At 43.1% G+C, this 16,566-nt stretch overlaps 1 protein-coding gene and 1 long non-coding RNA gene across 3 annotated transcripts in view; one reads left to right on the top strand and one right to left on the bottom strand.

The window, feature by feature from the left end:
* Positions 1–16,566, bottom strand: part of LOC115936224 (metabotropic glutamate receptor 5-like) — a 381,806-nt gene that overhangs the window by 135,619 nt on the left and 229,621 nt on the right. For both annotated transcript variants that reach the window (XM_055354195.2, XM_055354194.2), the window contains exon 3: positions 6,159–6,252. In XM_055354195.2, the coding sequence (XP_055210170.2) occupies positions 6,159–6,252 (94 nt within the window). The remainder of the gene's footprint in view (positions 1–6,158; positions 6,253–16,566) is intronic.
* Positions 6,866–9,992, top strand: LOC129525210 (uncharacterized). The gene is made up of 5 exons (XR_008669344.2): positions 6,866–7,032; positions 7,452–7,856; positions 8,459–8,554; positions 9,231–9,327; positions 9,682–9,992. It is a non-coding gene; the product is annotated as an uncharacterized lncRNA (long non-coding RNA).

Below are 16,566 nucleotides of genomic sequence, written 5' to 3'. Positions count from 1 at the left end.
TTTATATGCTGGATTACATTTATTGATTTGCTTGTATTGAACCAGCCTTGCATCCCAGGGATGAAGCCCACTTGATCATGGTGGATAAGCTTTTTGATGTGCTGCTGGATTTGGTTTGCCAGTATTTTATTGAGGATTTTTGCATCAATATTCATCAAGGATATTGGTCTAAAATTCTCTGTTTTTGTTGTGTCTCTGCCAGGCTTTGGTATCAGGATGATGCTGGCCTCATAAAATGAGTTAGGGAGGATTCCCTCTTTTTCTATTGATTGGAATAGTTTCAGAAGGAATGGTACCAGTTCCTCCTTGTACCTCTGGTAGAATTTGGCTGTGAATCCTTCTGGTCCTGGACTTTTTTTGGTTGTAAGCTATTGATTATTGACACAATTTCAGATCCTGTTATTGGTCTATTCAGAGATTCAACTTCTTCCTGGTTTAGTCTTGGGAGAGTGTATGTGTCCAGGAATTTATCCATTTCTCCTAGATTTTCTAGTTTATTTGCATAGAGGTGTTCGTAGTATTCTCTGATGGTAGTCTGTATTTCTGTGGGATTGTTGGTGGTATCCCCTTTATCATTTTTTTTTTTTTTGCATCTAATTGATTCTTCTCTCTTTTCTTCTTTATTAGTCTTGCTAGCAGTCTATCAATTTTGTTGATCTTTTCTAAAAACCAGCTCCTGGATTCATTAATTTTTTGAAGGGTTTTTTGTGTCTCTGTTTCCTTCAGTTCTGCTCTGATTTTAGTTATTTCTTGCCTTCTGCTAGCTTTTGAATGTGTTTGCTCTTGCTTTTCCAGTTCTTTTAGTTGTGATGTTAGGGTGTCAATTTTAGATCTTTCCTGCTTTCTCTTGTGGGCATTTAGTGCTATAAATTTCCATCTACACACTGCTTTGAATGTGTCCCAGAGATTCCGGTATGTTTTGTCTTTGTTCTCAGTGGTTTCAAAGAACATCTTTATTTCTGCCTTCATTTTGTTATGTACCCAGTAGTCATTCAGGAGCAGGTTGTTCAGTTTCCATGTAGTTGAGCTGTTTTGAGTGAGTTTCTTAGTCCTGAGTTCTAGTTTGATTGCACTGTGGTCTGAGAGACAGTTTGTTATAATTTATGTTGTTTTACATTTGCTGAGGAGTGCTTTACTTCCAAGTATGTGGTCAATTTTGGAATAGGTGTGGTGTGGTGCTGAAAAAAATGTATATTCTGTTGATTTGGGGTTGAGAGTTCTGTAGATGTCTATTAGGTCCGCTTGGTGCAGAGCTGAGTTCAATTCCTGGGTATCCTTGTTGACTTTCTGTCTCGTTGATCTGTCTAATGTTGACAGTGAGGTGTTAAAGTCTCCCATTATTATTGTGTGGGAGTCTAAGTCTCTTTGTAGGTCATTAAGGACTTGCTTTATGAATCTGGGTGGTCCTGTATTGGGTGCATATATATTTAGGATAGTTAGCTCTTCTTGTTAAATTGATCCCTTTACCATTATGTAATGGCCTTCTTTGTCTCTTTTGATCTTTGTTTTTTTAAAGTCTGTTTTATCAGAGACTAGGATTGCAACCCCTGCCTTTTTCTGCTTTCCATTTACTTGGTAGATCTTCCTCCATCTCTTTATTTTGAGCCTATGTGTGTCTCTGCATGTGAGATGGGTTTCCTGAATACAGCACACTGATGGGTCTTGAGTCTTTATCCAATTTGCCAGTCTGTGTCTTTTAATTGGAGCATTTAGCCCATTTACATTGAAAGTTAATATTGTTATGTGTGAATGTGGTCCTGTCATTATGATATTAGCTGGTTATTTTGCTCATTAGTTGATGCAGTTTCTTCCTAGCCTTGATGGTCTTTACATTTTGGTATGTTTTTTCAGTGAGTGGTACCGGTTGTTCCTTTTCATGTTTAGTGCTTCCTTCAGGAGCTGTTGTAGGGCAGGCCTGGTGGTGACAAAATCTCTCAGCATTTGCTCCTCTGTAAAGGATTTTATTTCTCCTTCACTTATGAAGCTTAGTTTGGCTGGATATGAAATTCTGGGTTGAAAATTCTTTTCTTGAAGAATGTTGAATGTTGGCCCCCACTCTCTTCTGGGTTGTAGAGTTTCTAGCAGGAGACCTGCTGTTAGTCTGATGGGCTTCCCTTTGTGGGTAACCTGACCTTTCTCTCTGGCTGCCCTTAATATTTTTTCCTTCATTTCAACTTTGGTGAATCTGACAATTGTGTGTCTTGGAGTTGCTCTTCTCGAGGAGTATCTTTGTGGCATTCTCTGTATTTCCTGAATCTGAATGTTGGCCTGCCTTGCTAGATTGGGGAAGTTCTCCTGGATAATATCCTGCAGAGTGTTTTCCGCTTAGTTCCTTTCTCCCTGTCACTTTAAGGTAAACCAGTCAGACGTAGATATGGTCTTTTCACATAGTCCCTTATTTCTTGGAGGCTTTGTTCATTTCTTTTTATTCTTTTTTCTCTAAACTTCTCTTCTCACTTCATTTCATTCATTTGGTCTTCCATCACTGATACCCTTTCTTCCAGTAGGGTGTGCACAGCAGCTCTCCTGTGACCAAGATTCTTGGTTATTTTCTTGCTTGATGCAATTTTCTTGCTTGAGTCGATTGACTGCTGTGTATAGATGTCTGTTCATGGCAGGGGGTCAGGGTATTCACGCTGCAGAAGACAAGCTGGAATCGCCCTCCACCCCCATTTCGACCCAACCAACTTTAAGCAGTGCTTAAAGGAAAATACATAGCTCTAGACACCTATATAGAAAGAATCTCAAATCAGTAAGCTAAGTTTTCACCTTAAGAAACTGGACAAAGAAAACTAAACTAAACTCATAAAGCATAAGAAAGGAAATTACAAAGATTGAAAGAAAAATAATAAAGTAAATAGAGAAAATCAATGAAACCAAGGGTGATTCTTTAAAAAGATCAACAAAATTAGCAAATCACTACTTAAACTGACCAAGTTTAAAAAGTAATTACTAAAATCAAGAATACAAGAGAGGACATTACTACTGACTTTACCTAATTCCTACTTTTACTGCAGTGCCTGAAATATAAAAGTCATTCTATAAATGTTTCTGCGAGAAGCCGTTAAAGGGCTCCTGAGCAGAGGCATAAAAATGAGACAACACCATAATCAATAGAGGTGCCTACTAAATGCTTGCGTCATTGAATAGAGAGTAAGTAGTGCAATGAGTATCACAATACTAACTCATATTGTTGTTTTATAGGTTAATTGAGGAGATGTGTGTAAAGCATTTAGCACAACAGTTAAGTGTTAAAGCGTAATTAGCACTCCATGCAGGATACATGCTATTACTGTTACTGTTGGCACTATAATTATCGTCCTGGAAGTTACTGTAGAAGGCAAATTAAAACCACATAATCACACTGTGTTCAAGGTACATGTAAAGAAAAATAGGAAACAATATATAAGGTGTCCCCTTTCTTTCCCACTCAAGTCAACATGAAGTTTTTATCATCACTCACATTTCGTCAACTTTTTATTTGAGTTCTCAGCATTCTTGGGTCATTATATGACTTTATATCTCTCCTTGTTTACTCACACATTGATTAATAAATTTTATTTCATGATATATTCCATTTGTAAAACACTGTCTTTTCTAATCATTGCACAACGCTAAACTGCTAACCACTTGAGAGAACCTGAGAATTGAGTATCTTGGCACACTCCCAAGGTACGTGTGCCAAGAGAGTAAATTTTCACAGTGAAATTCATAAACAAACCATATGTTCTTTTAAACAGTTTTTTAAAACTAAATTCCACTTATATTGACTGTTTCGTTATGACTTAGAAAGTATGGGTGGATAAATAGAGTGCCTATTTTTAATTATGAAATTTTGAATGTAAAATGCACTTTTCCATGAAAGTTATGTTATTAACGGTGATTGTATTTGTAAAATGGCTTACAGAGGGTGACACAGTAATGTCAGATGAATTGAGTTTGTTATTTTTCAATCAATCAGATAATTCCATTATGCAATCAGAGCACAGCTGATATTGACCTAGTAAACCAGACCAAATCATACACGTTTAAATAAATCTCACATCTAATTCATGATTTTATGCATCCCTCTTTTCTAATTACAAAGATAATACAGGTTCATGTTTTAAATTTTTTTTTTTTTTTTTTTTTTTTTTTTTTGAGACGGAGTCTCACTCTGTCGCCCAGGCTGGAGTGCAGTGGTGCGATCTCGGCTCACTGCAACCTCTGCCTCCCAGGTTCACGCCATTCTCCTGCCTCAGCCTCCCGAGTAGCTGGGACTACAGGCACGCACCACCATGCCCAGCTAATTTTTGTATTTTTAGTACATACGGGGTACATGTTGGTCAGGATGGTCTCCATCTCTTGACCTCATCATCCACTCGCCTCGGCCTCCCAAAGAGCTGGGATTACAAGCGTGAGCCACCACACCCAGCCCCATGTTTTAATTTTTTATATAACTGAGATAATACTATATATATATATAGTTTTGAAATTTGCTTTTCTTCACTTAATAGTATATCATAAGCATTTTTCTATATTATTAATTATTCTGGTACAACATATAAATATCTTTTAATCACTTCATTTACTATCATAGTCATTAATGTATTATTCGAGTACATATAAATTGTTGAAGATTTGTGTTGTCTACAGTTTTCCACTATTACAAGTAATGCTAAAATCACTTTTATCTTTTAAATGTCATGAATACTTAGTCTTTATTTATACATATTTTTAGGCAAATGCATTGTCTATGGTGTTATCAAAAGTTGTGCCTTGTCCTGAATCTTAAGCAATGTAGTAAATCTTATAGCCCCAAGGAAGAAAGACCAGGGTACTTTCCTAATCTGCCCTTAAATTGAACAGATGTGTCCTACTCCCCAGATGTCGGCCTCCTCACCTCTAACAATGAGTGCCTTGCCCTTGGTCAAAAAGTGCTTCCTCATAGATACTGGAATAAAATGATTAAGAAACGCTTGAACTCAAAGAAGAAAAGGGACTACCTGGACAGACACTGGTCTTTATCAATTTCACTTTTTAGAAAAGCCAGTGTTCTCTCACCTCTAAAGAATAATGGTGGCTGGGCGCGGTGACTCATGCCTGTAATCCCAGAAATTTGGGAGGCCAAGGCGGGCAGATCATCTGAGGTCAGGAGTTCGAGACCAGCCTGATCAGCATGGTGAAACCCCATCTCTACTAAAAATACAAAAATCAGCCAGGCATAATGGTGGGCACCTGTAATCCCAGCTACTCAGGAGGCTGAGGCAGGAGAATCACTTGAACCCAGGAGGCGGAGGTTGCAGTGAGCCGAGATCGCACCATTGAACTCCAGCCTGGGCAACAGAGTGAGACTCTGTCTCAAAAAAAAAAAAAAAAAAAGGACATGGCGATGGGAGAAAGCAGCACAGGGAAGAGGAAACAGTTCCAATGTCACGTTAAGCAGAACAAATCTGAGAAAGTTTCAATAATGAAAGCAGAAAGTTTTGACAATGAAAGCAGAAGGGGAAGAAGAATAGAGATAAAAACAAAGTGGAAGTTGCTCTATAGTGTGTTATTCTGGGTCCTCCCAGAAGTAGACAGTAAGAGGAATACATGAGTAAGAGATTTACTAGGGAAAAGCATGTGTGGAAAATGAGGAGAGAGCTAGGAAACCCTGAGAAAGTCCTTAGACTGCAAGGTAGGTCTAATATTGAATAAAGGAAAAAGGGAGGAGGAAAAGAAAGAGGAGTGTTAGGTGCAGCATCTATTTAAGCGAGGCTATCAGGGAGTCCCTGGGACAAAGTTTTGCATCAGAGGAGTCCAGTGCCTTCCAGAAACAGGCCTGTAGTAGTATCCTTGCCACACTGAGTCATTGCCCGAGAACACCTACAGGAAGCATAGTCTTGACACAAATATAGTGGGGTTTCAAAGCACAGTGTCTGGAGCAATTGATCAAACAGGCTCCCTGCAGTTAAATATCTGAAAGGCTCATTTTCATGGCTGTCATACACTAGATACTCACGTATATACTAAATTCCAGAACAGAACCACTATTCTATTTTATACTGATAAAATTACAAGCAGCACCCATGTTGGAAAATTTAAGAACTAAAAAATGGAGATAAAAGCCTAATATTTGAAAACTGTCAATAATGAAAATTACCCAAATAGCCATCCGTTGATTCTTACAAACTTACTCTAGGAGCTTCTGTGCATCATAGTATCCAATTGGATGAACAGGAATACTTGGAAGACCAGCAGCCTCTGCAATTCCATGCCTATAAGCATATTCTGAAAAAAAAAATTGCCATATTTCCAGTAAAAACTCAGTTTCATTCAAACAGTTCTCTATAAATCACATTAAATACATTCTAATTTCACATTTGCTAGAACTGCTAAAGTAAAACAGATTAACAATTCAAATGTAGTGAGAATGTGGAGCAACTGAAATCCTCATACAATGCTTGTGATAATCTAGGCTAAAATTATACAATCACTTAAGGTAACTCTTTTAAAAAGCAATGTCAAGCAGAAATGTGCACTATGGCACAGCAATTCCACTACTGGGTATTTACTCTAGAAAGATGAGCACATGCCCACAAGAAGATGTGTACAATATTGTTCAAAACAGCCACATTTATGTTAGCCAAATATTAGACAAAGTCCAGGTTTCTAACAACAGAAGAGTGAATAAACAATCCAAAGTATAATCCCACAATGGAATGCTGCTCAATCAACAAAAGAAAAAAACTAATACATACAATATGATGGAAAATCTCAAATTTTCCATCATTGGAATAAGCAAGGCTTTAAAAATAAATCTAATCATTTCTTTTCTTTTCTTTTCCTCTCCTTCTTTTTCTTTCTTTCTTTCTTTCTTTCTTTCTTTCTTTCTTTCTTTCTTTCTTTCTCTCTCTTTCTCTCTCTCTCTCTCATTCTCTCACTCTTTCATTCTTTGTTTCTTCTTGCTTTCTTGCCCAGGCTGAAGAGCAGGGGCTCAATCTCAGCTGACTGCAACTTCAGGGTTCAAGCAATTCTCCTGCCCAGTCTCCTACGTTTCTGGGATTACAGGTATGTGCCACCATTCATGGCTGATTTTTGTGTTTTTAGTAGAGACAGGGTTCCCCCATATTGGCCAGGCTGGTCTCCAACCTGATCTACCAGCCTTGGCATCCCAAAGTGCTGGGATTACAGGTGTGAGCCATCACACCTGGCCTCTCTCAGGTACATTTTTCTGTGCAAAAGAAAATGGAAGGATGAGGATGTAGTGCCCTGTGAGTTGTGCATGAACCCAACAATTTTACCTACAGATCCAAGAGCTCTCTCTGTGCCTCAGGTCTACTTTTGTCTTATACAAAATAAAGCCTGTTCTACTCTAGACAGAAGTTTATCACTGAGTCACAACCTGAGTCAAATTTTGCTTTGGTCTTTGTTTCTCCAAGGCATAAGGTGAAATTTTAATCATACGTTTCCTAATTTCCTTCCTTCAGGAAAATGGTCTCAGACATCACACAAGCCTTCCAGAAAGAACCCATCTGCCTCTTCTGTCTGAACTAACTCGTAGACCCCGTCACCACAGGCTGTGGCCCCAGCTTCTGTAGGCCCTGTCTCTGCCTTTCCTGGGAAGAAGCCAAAATTCCTACCTGCTGCCCACATGCGGGGAACTGTCACAGCAGGAGGACGTCAAAACCAATATTCTTCTGAAGAATCCAGTGTGCATTGCCAGAAAAGCCAGTCTCTGGCAATTCCTGAGCTCTAATGAATAAACGTGTGGGAGCCACAGGGAGAAAAAAAGATATTGGAGTGGTGGATAAGAGCCTCCTTCATTTGCTGTTCTGGAACACTCAGGAGCACGGGGCTCCCAGACACCGTGAGGGGCAACTAAGGAACACTGGGTAAGTGATGGCTGTGAGAGCACTTTGAAAGCTGGAGGATGGCACAGGTAAAGAGATTATGGGGAAGATGAAGAGCATGAGGATTATTCTGTTCTGTACTGGATGTCATGTAGTGCCTAGGTATCAATGATAGAAATTTAAATGGAATCTGTGAGAATACCTTCCTTCCTGGAACTTGCATTTCACTGAGGGAGTGATGAAGTTAATAATCATTATAATACTTTGACTATTTAGTTTAATGTTCAAGGCACTGTAAAGAGCTCAATATCAGAGAGAGTTTCTGGCTATCTAAACTACAAGTTCAAAAGCCTTCTATATAAGAAACCTCTTTACGAACACTGGAAATAATAGAATAAAATATGCTAGAATTAGCAAGGCACGGTGTCAGTAGATTCCAATTCTGATGCAAGATGCCACATTATCTGTAAATTAGCCCTGCTTATGATTTTCCTATTATACTGGTTGCGTTCCATATTGTGGTTGTACAATCTGAGATCTTCCCAAATCTCTTTCATATCTCATCCCTTGATTTCTTTATCAATGGGAGTCTGACACCCAAAGCCATTTGTTTCTCTATGTTCAAATTCATAATTCTTTTATAGGAGACGATAATGAAGCAAATGAGATCTTTTTGGGAAAAAATTCAAGAAAACCAAAGAAAGTTAAATGAGGAGAGCAGGAAAACCAACTAGTGGATTGTAAGTATTAGGCCTTTTCCCTCGGATTCAGCCTCAGACAGACATGTTACAAATGTATCCACTTACCACTTGAGTGGAAATAATCTTGGTTAGGATTTGAGGAACGTTTCTTCTCATGGCTTCCAATCCTGAGGGTACAATGCAGCACTAATTACTGCTCAGAGAGAGTGGTCAGGGTGTGGATTAGGGAGGTTTAGTACTAAAGACTAATTTAAAAACTTAATACTGCAAAAAATTATCTGTGAATCACCATAAATTGCAATGACTCTCAGGTAGGTTGTCCGATATCAAAGGGTGTATATTGAAGAAATGATGAATCATAACCTTTCTTCGTGTGTTTTAGGAAGTCATATAATGAATAAAAGTGGTTTAAGAAAAGAATGAATTTGGCTTCTAGTATTGTTAAGAAACAATAAAAATAAATGAAAGAAAGGGAGGAATGATTGATTTCATGGTTCTGAGAAGTGGGAAGACATGAGTTTACATACATAGCTTATTGGTAGGATACATCGGTCAGTCTAGGCTCAGTGGCTCAAGTTCGTAATCCCTATGATTTGGGACTGCTACATCAGGAATGGGTTTTAAAGATGAATTTCCCTTGAATGATTATTTGTTTTTTAATCCTGTGATGAAATACTTGGTATTAGAAAGCTCAATTGTATTTTCCTCTTTAAAGGAGTGAGTCAGAGCAGTGGCACATGCCCCAGTGTGTGAGCTCAGAGCTCAGTGCTCAACCCATCACTGGACTAATGGACAGATTTCATGACTTCCAGGTGAGTGTCAACCTGCTGAAGTGATGACCACACAGTGCCCTTCAGGCATGGCTGGCTTGCTTGCTTGCTTGCTTTCTTTCTTTCTTTCTTTCTTTCTTTCTTTCTTTCTTTCTCTCTCTCTCTCTCCCTCTACGCACACCCTCTCTCCTCCCTCTCTCTCTCTCTCTCCCTCCCTCCCTCCCTCCCTCTCTCTTTCACCAAAGCTAGAGGGCAATGGTGCAATCTCGGCTCACTGCAACTTCCACTTCCCAGGTTCAAGCGATTCTCCTGTCTCAGCCACCCAAGTAGCTGGAATAAAAGGCACCCACCATCATGCCCAGCTAATTTTTATTTTATTTTTTTTGTATTTTGTAGAGCTGGGGTTTCTCCATGTTGTCCAGGCTGGTCTTGAACTCCTGACCTCAGGTGATCTGCCCGTCGTGGCCTCCCAAAGTGCTGGGATTACAGGTATGAGCCACCACTCTTGGTCTCAGGCATGGTTTTACTACAGCCAATTTTTTATTCTTTATTAATCTTTCATCTAATAAAAGGGAACAGACTGTAAATAGCATTTATAAACATACTTAGTAATACATTTCTTATGATCATATGGAAAAAATAAATGAAAGCTGGTGTAATGGTAAATGTCATTCTGTTTCCTTTTGAGTCTGGGCCTTTTGGGTCTGGGTCCCTCTGTGCAGCCAAGGCAGGTCAGATGGAGAGAGATGGTCCACACCTGGCCATGTGGGTTCTATGTGAGCCTTCTGGGTCAACACTGCCTTTCAATAAAGACCTGGGCTGTGATGACTCCAGCCGTGTTCTCCACCACAGTAGGCAGAGTGCTCACAGTGGGTCCTTGGGCCATGGGAGGCCCCATTATATATATTGAACAACATGCCATCAAAGCATTTCCCATCTGACACTGCCCGGGGCCCATAACAAGCTACAGCAGCATCATAACCTTTGCCAGCACGAAGCCCGGTGTCCTTTCAGTTCATCTGTGTGTATGAGTAAACACACTTACACTCACCTGCACATACCTTCACACCATAGTGTACACTGTCCACAGTGGCACCGCCTGCTACTGAGGGCCATGCCTTTTATCAAGTCTTATTTCAAGCTGGCTCAGCATGAGGAAATTGTGTATGCAACACTGACTTTCAACTGAGTCACTCAAAAATTAGTAAAATCATTTCAGGTAGTGTGTTTTTTTCATTTTCCTGCTTTCAAAAACAACCTCCAGAGGAGTTTTTTTAGCCACTTATTTAAAATGTTAATGAAGGTTCCTGTGAGTGCGGGGACCCAGAAAGGAGCAGTTGATTTAAGTCATTCCAACGCATAAGCAAGTTCCAAATGCACTGAGAGGTGAGGAGGGGAAGATGCAAAGGGTGCCTTGGGAAGAACTGCTTTTGCGATAAGCCCTTGGTGGCTCCCAGCATGCCCGCTGCGATGGCATTCACCCCACTGCAGTCGTGGTCATCAAGGTGACTTTGTTGTTTCAGAAGGATCTGTTGTGGTCAGGGTTCCACCTGTCCTTCCCTTGACCATGGCCCTCCAGGCAGTTCTAGGCAGGTCCCAACAAAAAGGTACTTGGGTAGAAACCAAGGACCAGGCCCACAGAAACAGGGACCCCAGGGGCTTCCAAAGGGGAGTGCTGACTGCCAGGTGCAGAATCCATAGAATTACCCACCATGGGAGCCAGAGGGACCTGCGCAAATCCCTGGGGAGTGTGTTAGAATTTCCCCAAATACCGTAAAAGAGAAAACTGCTCACACTTTATCACATGAAAGACTAATGACGTCTAGGAGCTGACACAGAACAGGAGGACTCTGACCACCGCCGGACCAGTGAGATGTGTCAGGACAGAAATGAGCAAGCTTGAGTCTCCAGGCACACCTGGGGAAAGAATAATGCAAGGCACACATCATGGCTGTGACTCACTCCTCAAAGCAGGCTTGGGTCCCCAGGGTAAGAGTGAAGAGACAGCATTCCCACATCATGTAGTGTGGATGGCAGGGCTGCAGGGGATGTAGTCCTCTTGCTGGTGGGCTGCCAGAGACCTGGCAGCCAGACCCACTTCTTAGTGACGGCACATTCATTTCCTTTCTGGAATGCATTTCATCGTATTCACTTTGTACCCACGATTCTTCCTGACAGCCTGAAACAGTAGGCTTTGCATCCTTTTCAGGCCTGGGGTCTGGCCTTACCCCAGGGGCTTCTCTTTCACCCACAACAGACTCGCCTCCACACCGGAGACCTGGTCAATGCTGACAGCAGGGGGAGAAGAAGGCAGAGGGGTCCAGCACGGCCCTCCTGCATTCATAAATCCTATTTTCCAACGAACATCACGAACTCCCTCTCTCCTGCTCCCAGGAGGAGCCTCAGGTCTCAGGAGTGGTCAATGCTGAGATGACAAAGCTATTGAAATTCTGATCTCCATAGTCTTGAGATCTCTAGTGTTGCCAGGAGACTGTCAGGAGGAGCTCCAGAAGAAAGAGGCACAGGATGTTTCACACTGCTTTTCCCAAGTGCAGCCAAGGGACAGCCTCTGCACACCGAGGTAATTCTAGATGATTGGCTCCACGCTCTTCCCTCCTCCTTTCTAGTGAGTTTAGGGCTGGCTGACTGTAGAACACTTTATTCGCAGAAGCAGGTAGAAAAAATTGTCACTCTTAATTCACATGCTCCAATGTCAGACCAGCAGTGACCGGTTCTGGAGGGAAGTGCCAGGACTGGCTCATTTGTGTTCTCATCAGCCGCCTCCATGCACATGGAGGTGGATTTCACTGGTGTTGATACATGCTTTCTCATCCACAAGAGGCTCCCCGAGGGACAGAAGTGACTTCACACCCACCGCAAAGCCATTTCTGCTGCCGGAGTCCCCAATCTCCAATCACCAAAAAAATTGTCCACCAAGGGGCAAGCTCCACCCATCTCACTTGTAATCAGTAGCATCGCCATTGTCTGAGAAATATTTATTCTGTCCAGTTTGAGCTTAATTTTCACAAACACTAAAAAGTAGTAATATAGACTTTACTTTTCCTTTAACTGTATTTATATATAAATCCCTGAGAAGGTAGCTGTCAACTTGAAATTCACCATCTACAGTTAATTAACATAAGGGTGCAGGGAGGGACCCTGAGCCCCATCCCTGTGCACAGCAGGGGCTGGGCTGTCATTGCAAGAGAGCAAGCCTGGTCTCCCTCCTGAGCAAAGAGGAGAGGGTGGGAGGGGCACGGTGGTGTAGGAATTCTTAGCCATCAGCACAGATGCTGGCAGGCCTGCTGTTCACTCACTCTGGGGGCCTGGAGGTCCCACCATGATAACACCACATTGCCTCACAGAGGCCCCTGCTTTTCTGTCCTTGGTAGACCTCAGGGTAGGTGGTGCCAGGGATGATAAAGAACTTCACCAACTGGGAGAAGAAAACAGGCAAAGGAAGGAAGGGTGAATGAGGAAGAAGAGATGAGGCAACAGGGGAGGGAGAACGTGCTGATAAAGCCAGTGGTGACAGTGTGGTGGCAACTGACAGAAGAGGAGAAGCGGGTCCATGCTCGTCAGTCCCCTCCTTCCTGAACAACATGAGGGGTGTAGGGAGGGCGAGCCCTCAGTGAGTGAATGCAGAAGTTCAAAGAAACAAAAATAGACAAAAATAATCAATGTTCTCCTTGGACACCAGGTTTTTAGAGAGGCCACTGTGAGACCTGTGAATGCCCGATGCCCAATAGTGCTGAGTGGGTAAGTGACAAGAAGCCTGCACCACCCCAGCCCTATGCACCTCCTGAGACCGAGGAGCCTGTGTCACCAGTACCTAGGGCTAGAAGAAAGGGCTTCCAAATGGCTCAAGAAGATGAGTGGGCATTTCACTCCACCTCTGGGACCAGATGACCACACCTCCCCTGAGGAATCCCTTACCCAAAATAATTGAACATAATAATGTTGTTTGAATATAAACTGGCTCATCTGATCACCCCGACACTGACCCCAGGACACCCCCCTCAAGGTGGCTCCAGTTCCCCATCATCTAGACTTTTCTCCCTGCCCTCCCACACTCCCTGAGCCTGGCTGGAGGCCTGCTTGTCCCCTCTGCTGCCCACTCCAAAAGATAAGAAGAAACCAAGAGCATGGGCTCACCATAGATCAAGGAAAGAGTCTTGGTGACACTTCCTTTGACTTGGAAAATTCCTCTACTAGCAAATCTGCTTCCACATGGCAAAAATGAGAAGTGCTGGGCCAGTCGCCAGGCACACAGCTGCAGAAGCTACTGGACCTGCCTCATGGGCCAAAGGGAAGGGCTGCCCACAGGCAAGCCACGTCTAGAGTGAGCCCAGAGAGACCAGGGAGAGTCTGGGATCCAATCAGGGATGACCCTTCTTTCAGTTGGGTCTGGTGGATTTTCAAAATCCAGTCTTTCCACTGGGGCCATACCAAAGCTCCGGGGGAGGTCAGGCTTCCCAGTCCCACCAGAACCCCCCCGTGAAGTTGTCATTGTCTCTCAAGTTGCATACACTGGCCAGGTAAAGGCAGCTTCTACTCACCAGGCAAGTGGCCAGCTCACCTTCAGATTTGCCAAAGCAATCTGGGTCCTGCCCCATACTAGCTGGCTTGGCAGGCTTTTCAAAATGCAGGTATCTCCGGAGCTGTTTTGTGGACACCAGGAGCATTACTTGACAAGCCCTGTGCTGGCCCCACGGTACCCTGTGCACCTGATTAAGGCTGGAACACATTGGGAACAGGGACCCAACATGCCCACTCTGGAATAGCATGGGACCTGGGGAAATCGCCAGTTGTTTGCTGTCCTACCATTGCTGTTCTACACATCCCTTGAGACTATGAGCATCGGTTACAGTGTGGTAGTGGCTGGTCAGGACCAGAAATGTCCATTTTTGACCTGGAAGCAGCAGACACCCAAGGCTTAGTGTAGAAGTGGGTGATCCATACCATTCCCAGTGTCAACTTCCCATGGCGGAAACAGGAAGGAATGTCTGGCAACCCAACAAGGGTCAGATGCCACATCAGCCCGAGTGAAGCTGCCAGACACTGGCTGTTCCAATGACAATTAGACATTCTTGGGAAGGTGGAGCCACTCGTGAGAGCTCAGGATGGGTGTCCTGGAAGTGCCACTTAAAGGCGACTGAGGCCTCTCAAAATCCCTGTGTTAGAGCTGCAGCTCTCCATGTGGGCTGCAGTGCGGTCACCTATGGAGCTTTAGGACAGGCCCAGGGCTCAGCTCCCCGGACCAGTGCCTTCAGAACTTTCACAGCAGGGATAGCCGGCTTGGAATGGCATGCCTGGGAGACCATGTGACACTGCCTGGCTGGGTCCTGGGCTGACAGAGGTGAGCGTGGAGCTCGTGGTGACTTGGTAATGCTGTGAATTATGTACGTGTGGCAGGAAGGTGCCACAATGCCAAGGCCCCACGTCTTGGAAATTCCATGAGGTCCGCATGAGGTTGAACTAAACAAGTGCAGTCCTCAAAGGAAAAATAAAAGAAATACCCACATAAGAGACTCTTTGGAACTGAGTCTGGAAGAGAGGGCTGTCTGGTCCACTCCAGGAGAATTTGCCTAAAATAAGTTTGCTTCCCACCGCATTCTCTTTGCTTGTTCTAAACATCACCTCCCCCCTATTCCTTTAACTTGCATCATTCTGGGCTCCTTACTCTTGTTGCATCCTTTTTTTACATTTGAAGGATGTCTGGATTCGATTAACTTAAGAGCATATACGGCTTAATTTTGTATTTCTGATAATCATCTATTACATTTCCCCCATTTTATCAAATGACACTTTTCCCTCATATCTATTTTTAATATGTTAAAGATTGTCTATCCAGTTTATCTAAAACTCCTTGAATAAAAAGAGTTTAATTCTAGCAATACATACATGCTTATCTCGGCATTGTTTTATAATTTGATGATAAATGTTTTTCCCCAATATACGACTGTATGGATAATACTTTTTAAAAAGATACAATAAAATATGATATCTCTTTCTCTCTTGATCATGTGGCTGAATGAGTCAACCCCTCCATCAAACAGAAATATCCGGCATCACTTAATCTAATTAATAAAAACATCCAGTGTCCATGTGCACCCACAATGAGAAGAAAAGACCAAAACAAACAGCCAAAAAGGAGAGAATCCCATGATTTCTGTGTAAACTCCTACAGATATCATACACATTTATTGCTAGAAACAGTATTTTAAATACAAGGTCTTCAGGCAAGTGTATTAAAACTGCCTTGGATACAAGGGGCCCTATCACTTGTAAAACTTGGCAAAATGGATAACAATTAAAAATACAAAATAACACAGAAAATACTCTTTAATAAATTGAGGATTTTAGATTGAGACGGAGTTTGGCTCTTGTTGCCCAGGCTGGAGTGCGATGGCGGGATCTTGGCTCCCTGACACCTCTGCCTCCTGGGTTCAAGCGATTCTCCTGCCTCAGCCTCCTGAGTAGATGGGATTACAGGCATGTGCCACCATGCTCGGCTAATTTTGTATTTTTAGTAGAGACGGGGTTTCTCCATGTTGGTCAGGCTACTCTCAGACTCCCAACCTCAGGTGATCCGCCCGCCTTGGCCTCCCAAAGTTCTGGGATCACAGGCGTGAGCCACCGCGCCCGGCCTAATAAATTGATCTTTAAAAACATCTTAATTGAGGTTCTCTAAAGGGAGCCTTTTAGGTAACATGCCCTCTAGGTGTACTGATTGCTAGGGTTGCTGGTGTCAGGCGAATCGATGTGGCTCCCCCAGCCCCTTCCTGGGAGCATCCTAGAAAGACAGTGTGGAAACGCGCGCGGCCTGGTAGTCCCAGTAGCGGCCATGGTGCTAAGCCCCGCGGCCTCACCCTGCCTTCGAACCCCGTGTCAAGAACCTGCGGATTCTCACTTCCTCTTCTTCCAGAGCGGCGGGCGCTTCTCCTGCACCTTGGCCTGGCGCTTCTTCTCGGCCTCCTCAGCCTCCGGTTTTTCCTCCTTGGCCACCTTGTAAGTCCACTTGGGTGTCCGCAGGTGGCCGGTGTCCGCAGGTGGCCACTGTCCTTGGTGCTACCCTTCCGCGCCAGCCTCTGGGGCTGGAAGGTGGGCGTGGGCGCCTTGCTGAATAGCCTATTATGAAGAGTATCACAGGGTGTACACACATAGAGAACATCTTATGTGATATTAAAAGCTATATCTCCCTGGGATATTGTGAATAATATTACAGGGTGTACACACATGATGTACACCCACTGTGATTTTTAAAGTAATATCTCCTTA

This window comes from Gorilla gorilla, chromosome 9 (genome assembly GCF_029281585.2).
Source record: "Gorilla gorilla gorilla isolate KB3781 chromosome 9, NHGRI_mGorGor1-v2.1_pri, whole genome shotgun sequence".
In the NCBI taxonomy this organism is placed as follows: Eukaryota; Metazoa; Chordata; class Mammalia; order Primates; family Hominidae; genus Gorilla; species Gorilla gorilla.
This window is presented reverse-complemented; position numbering and strand designations above follow the sequence as displayed.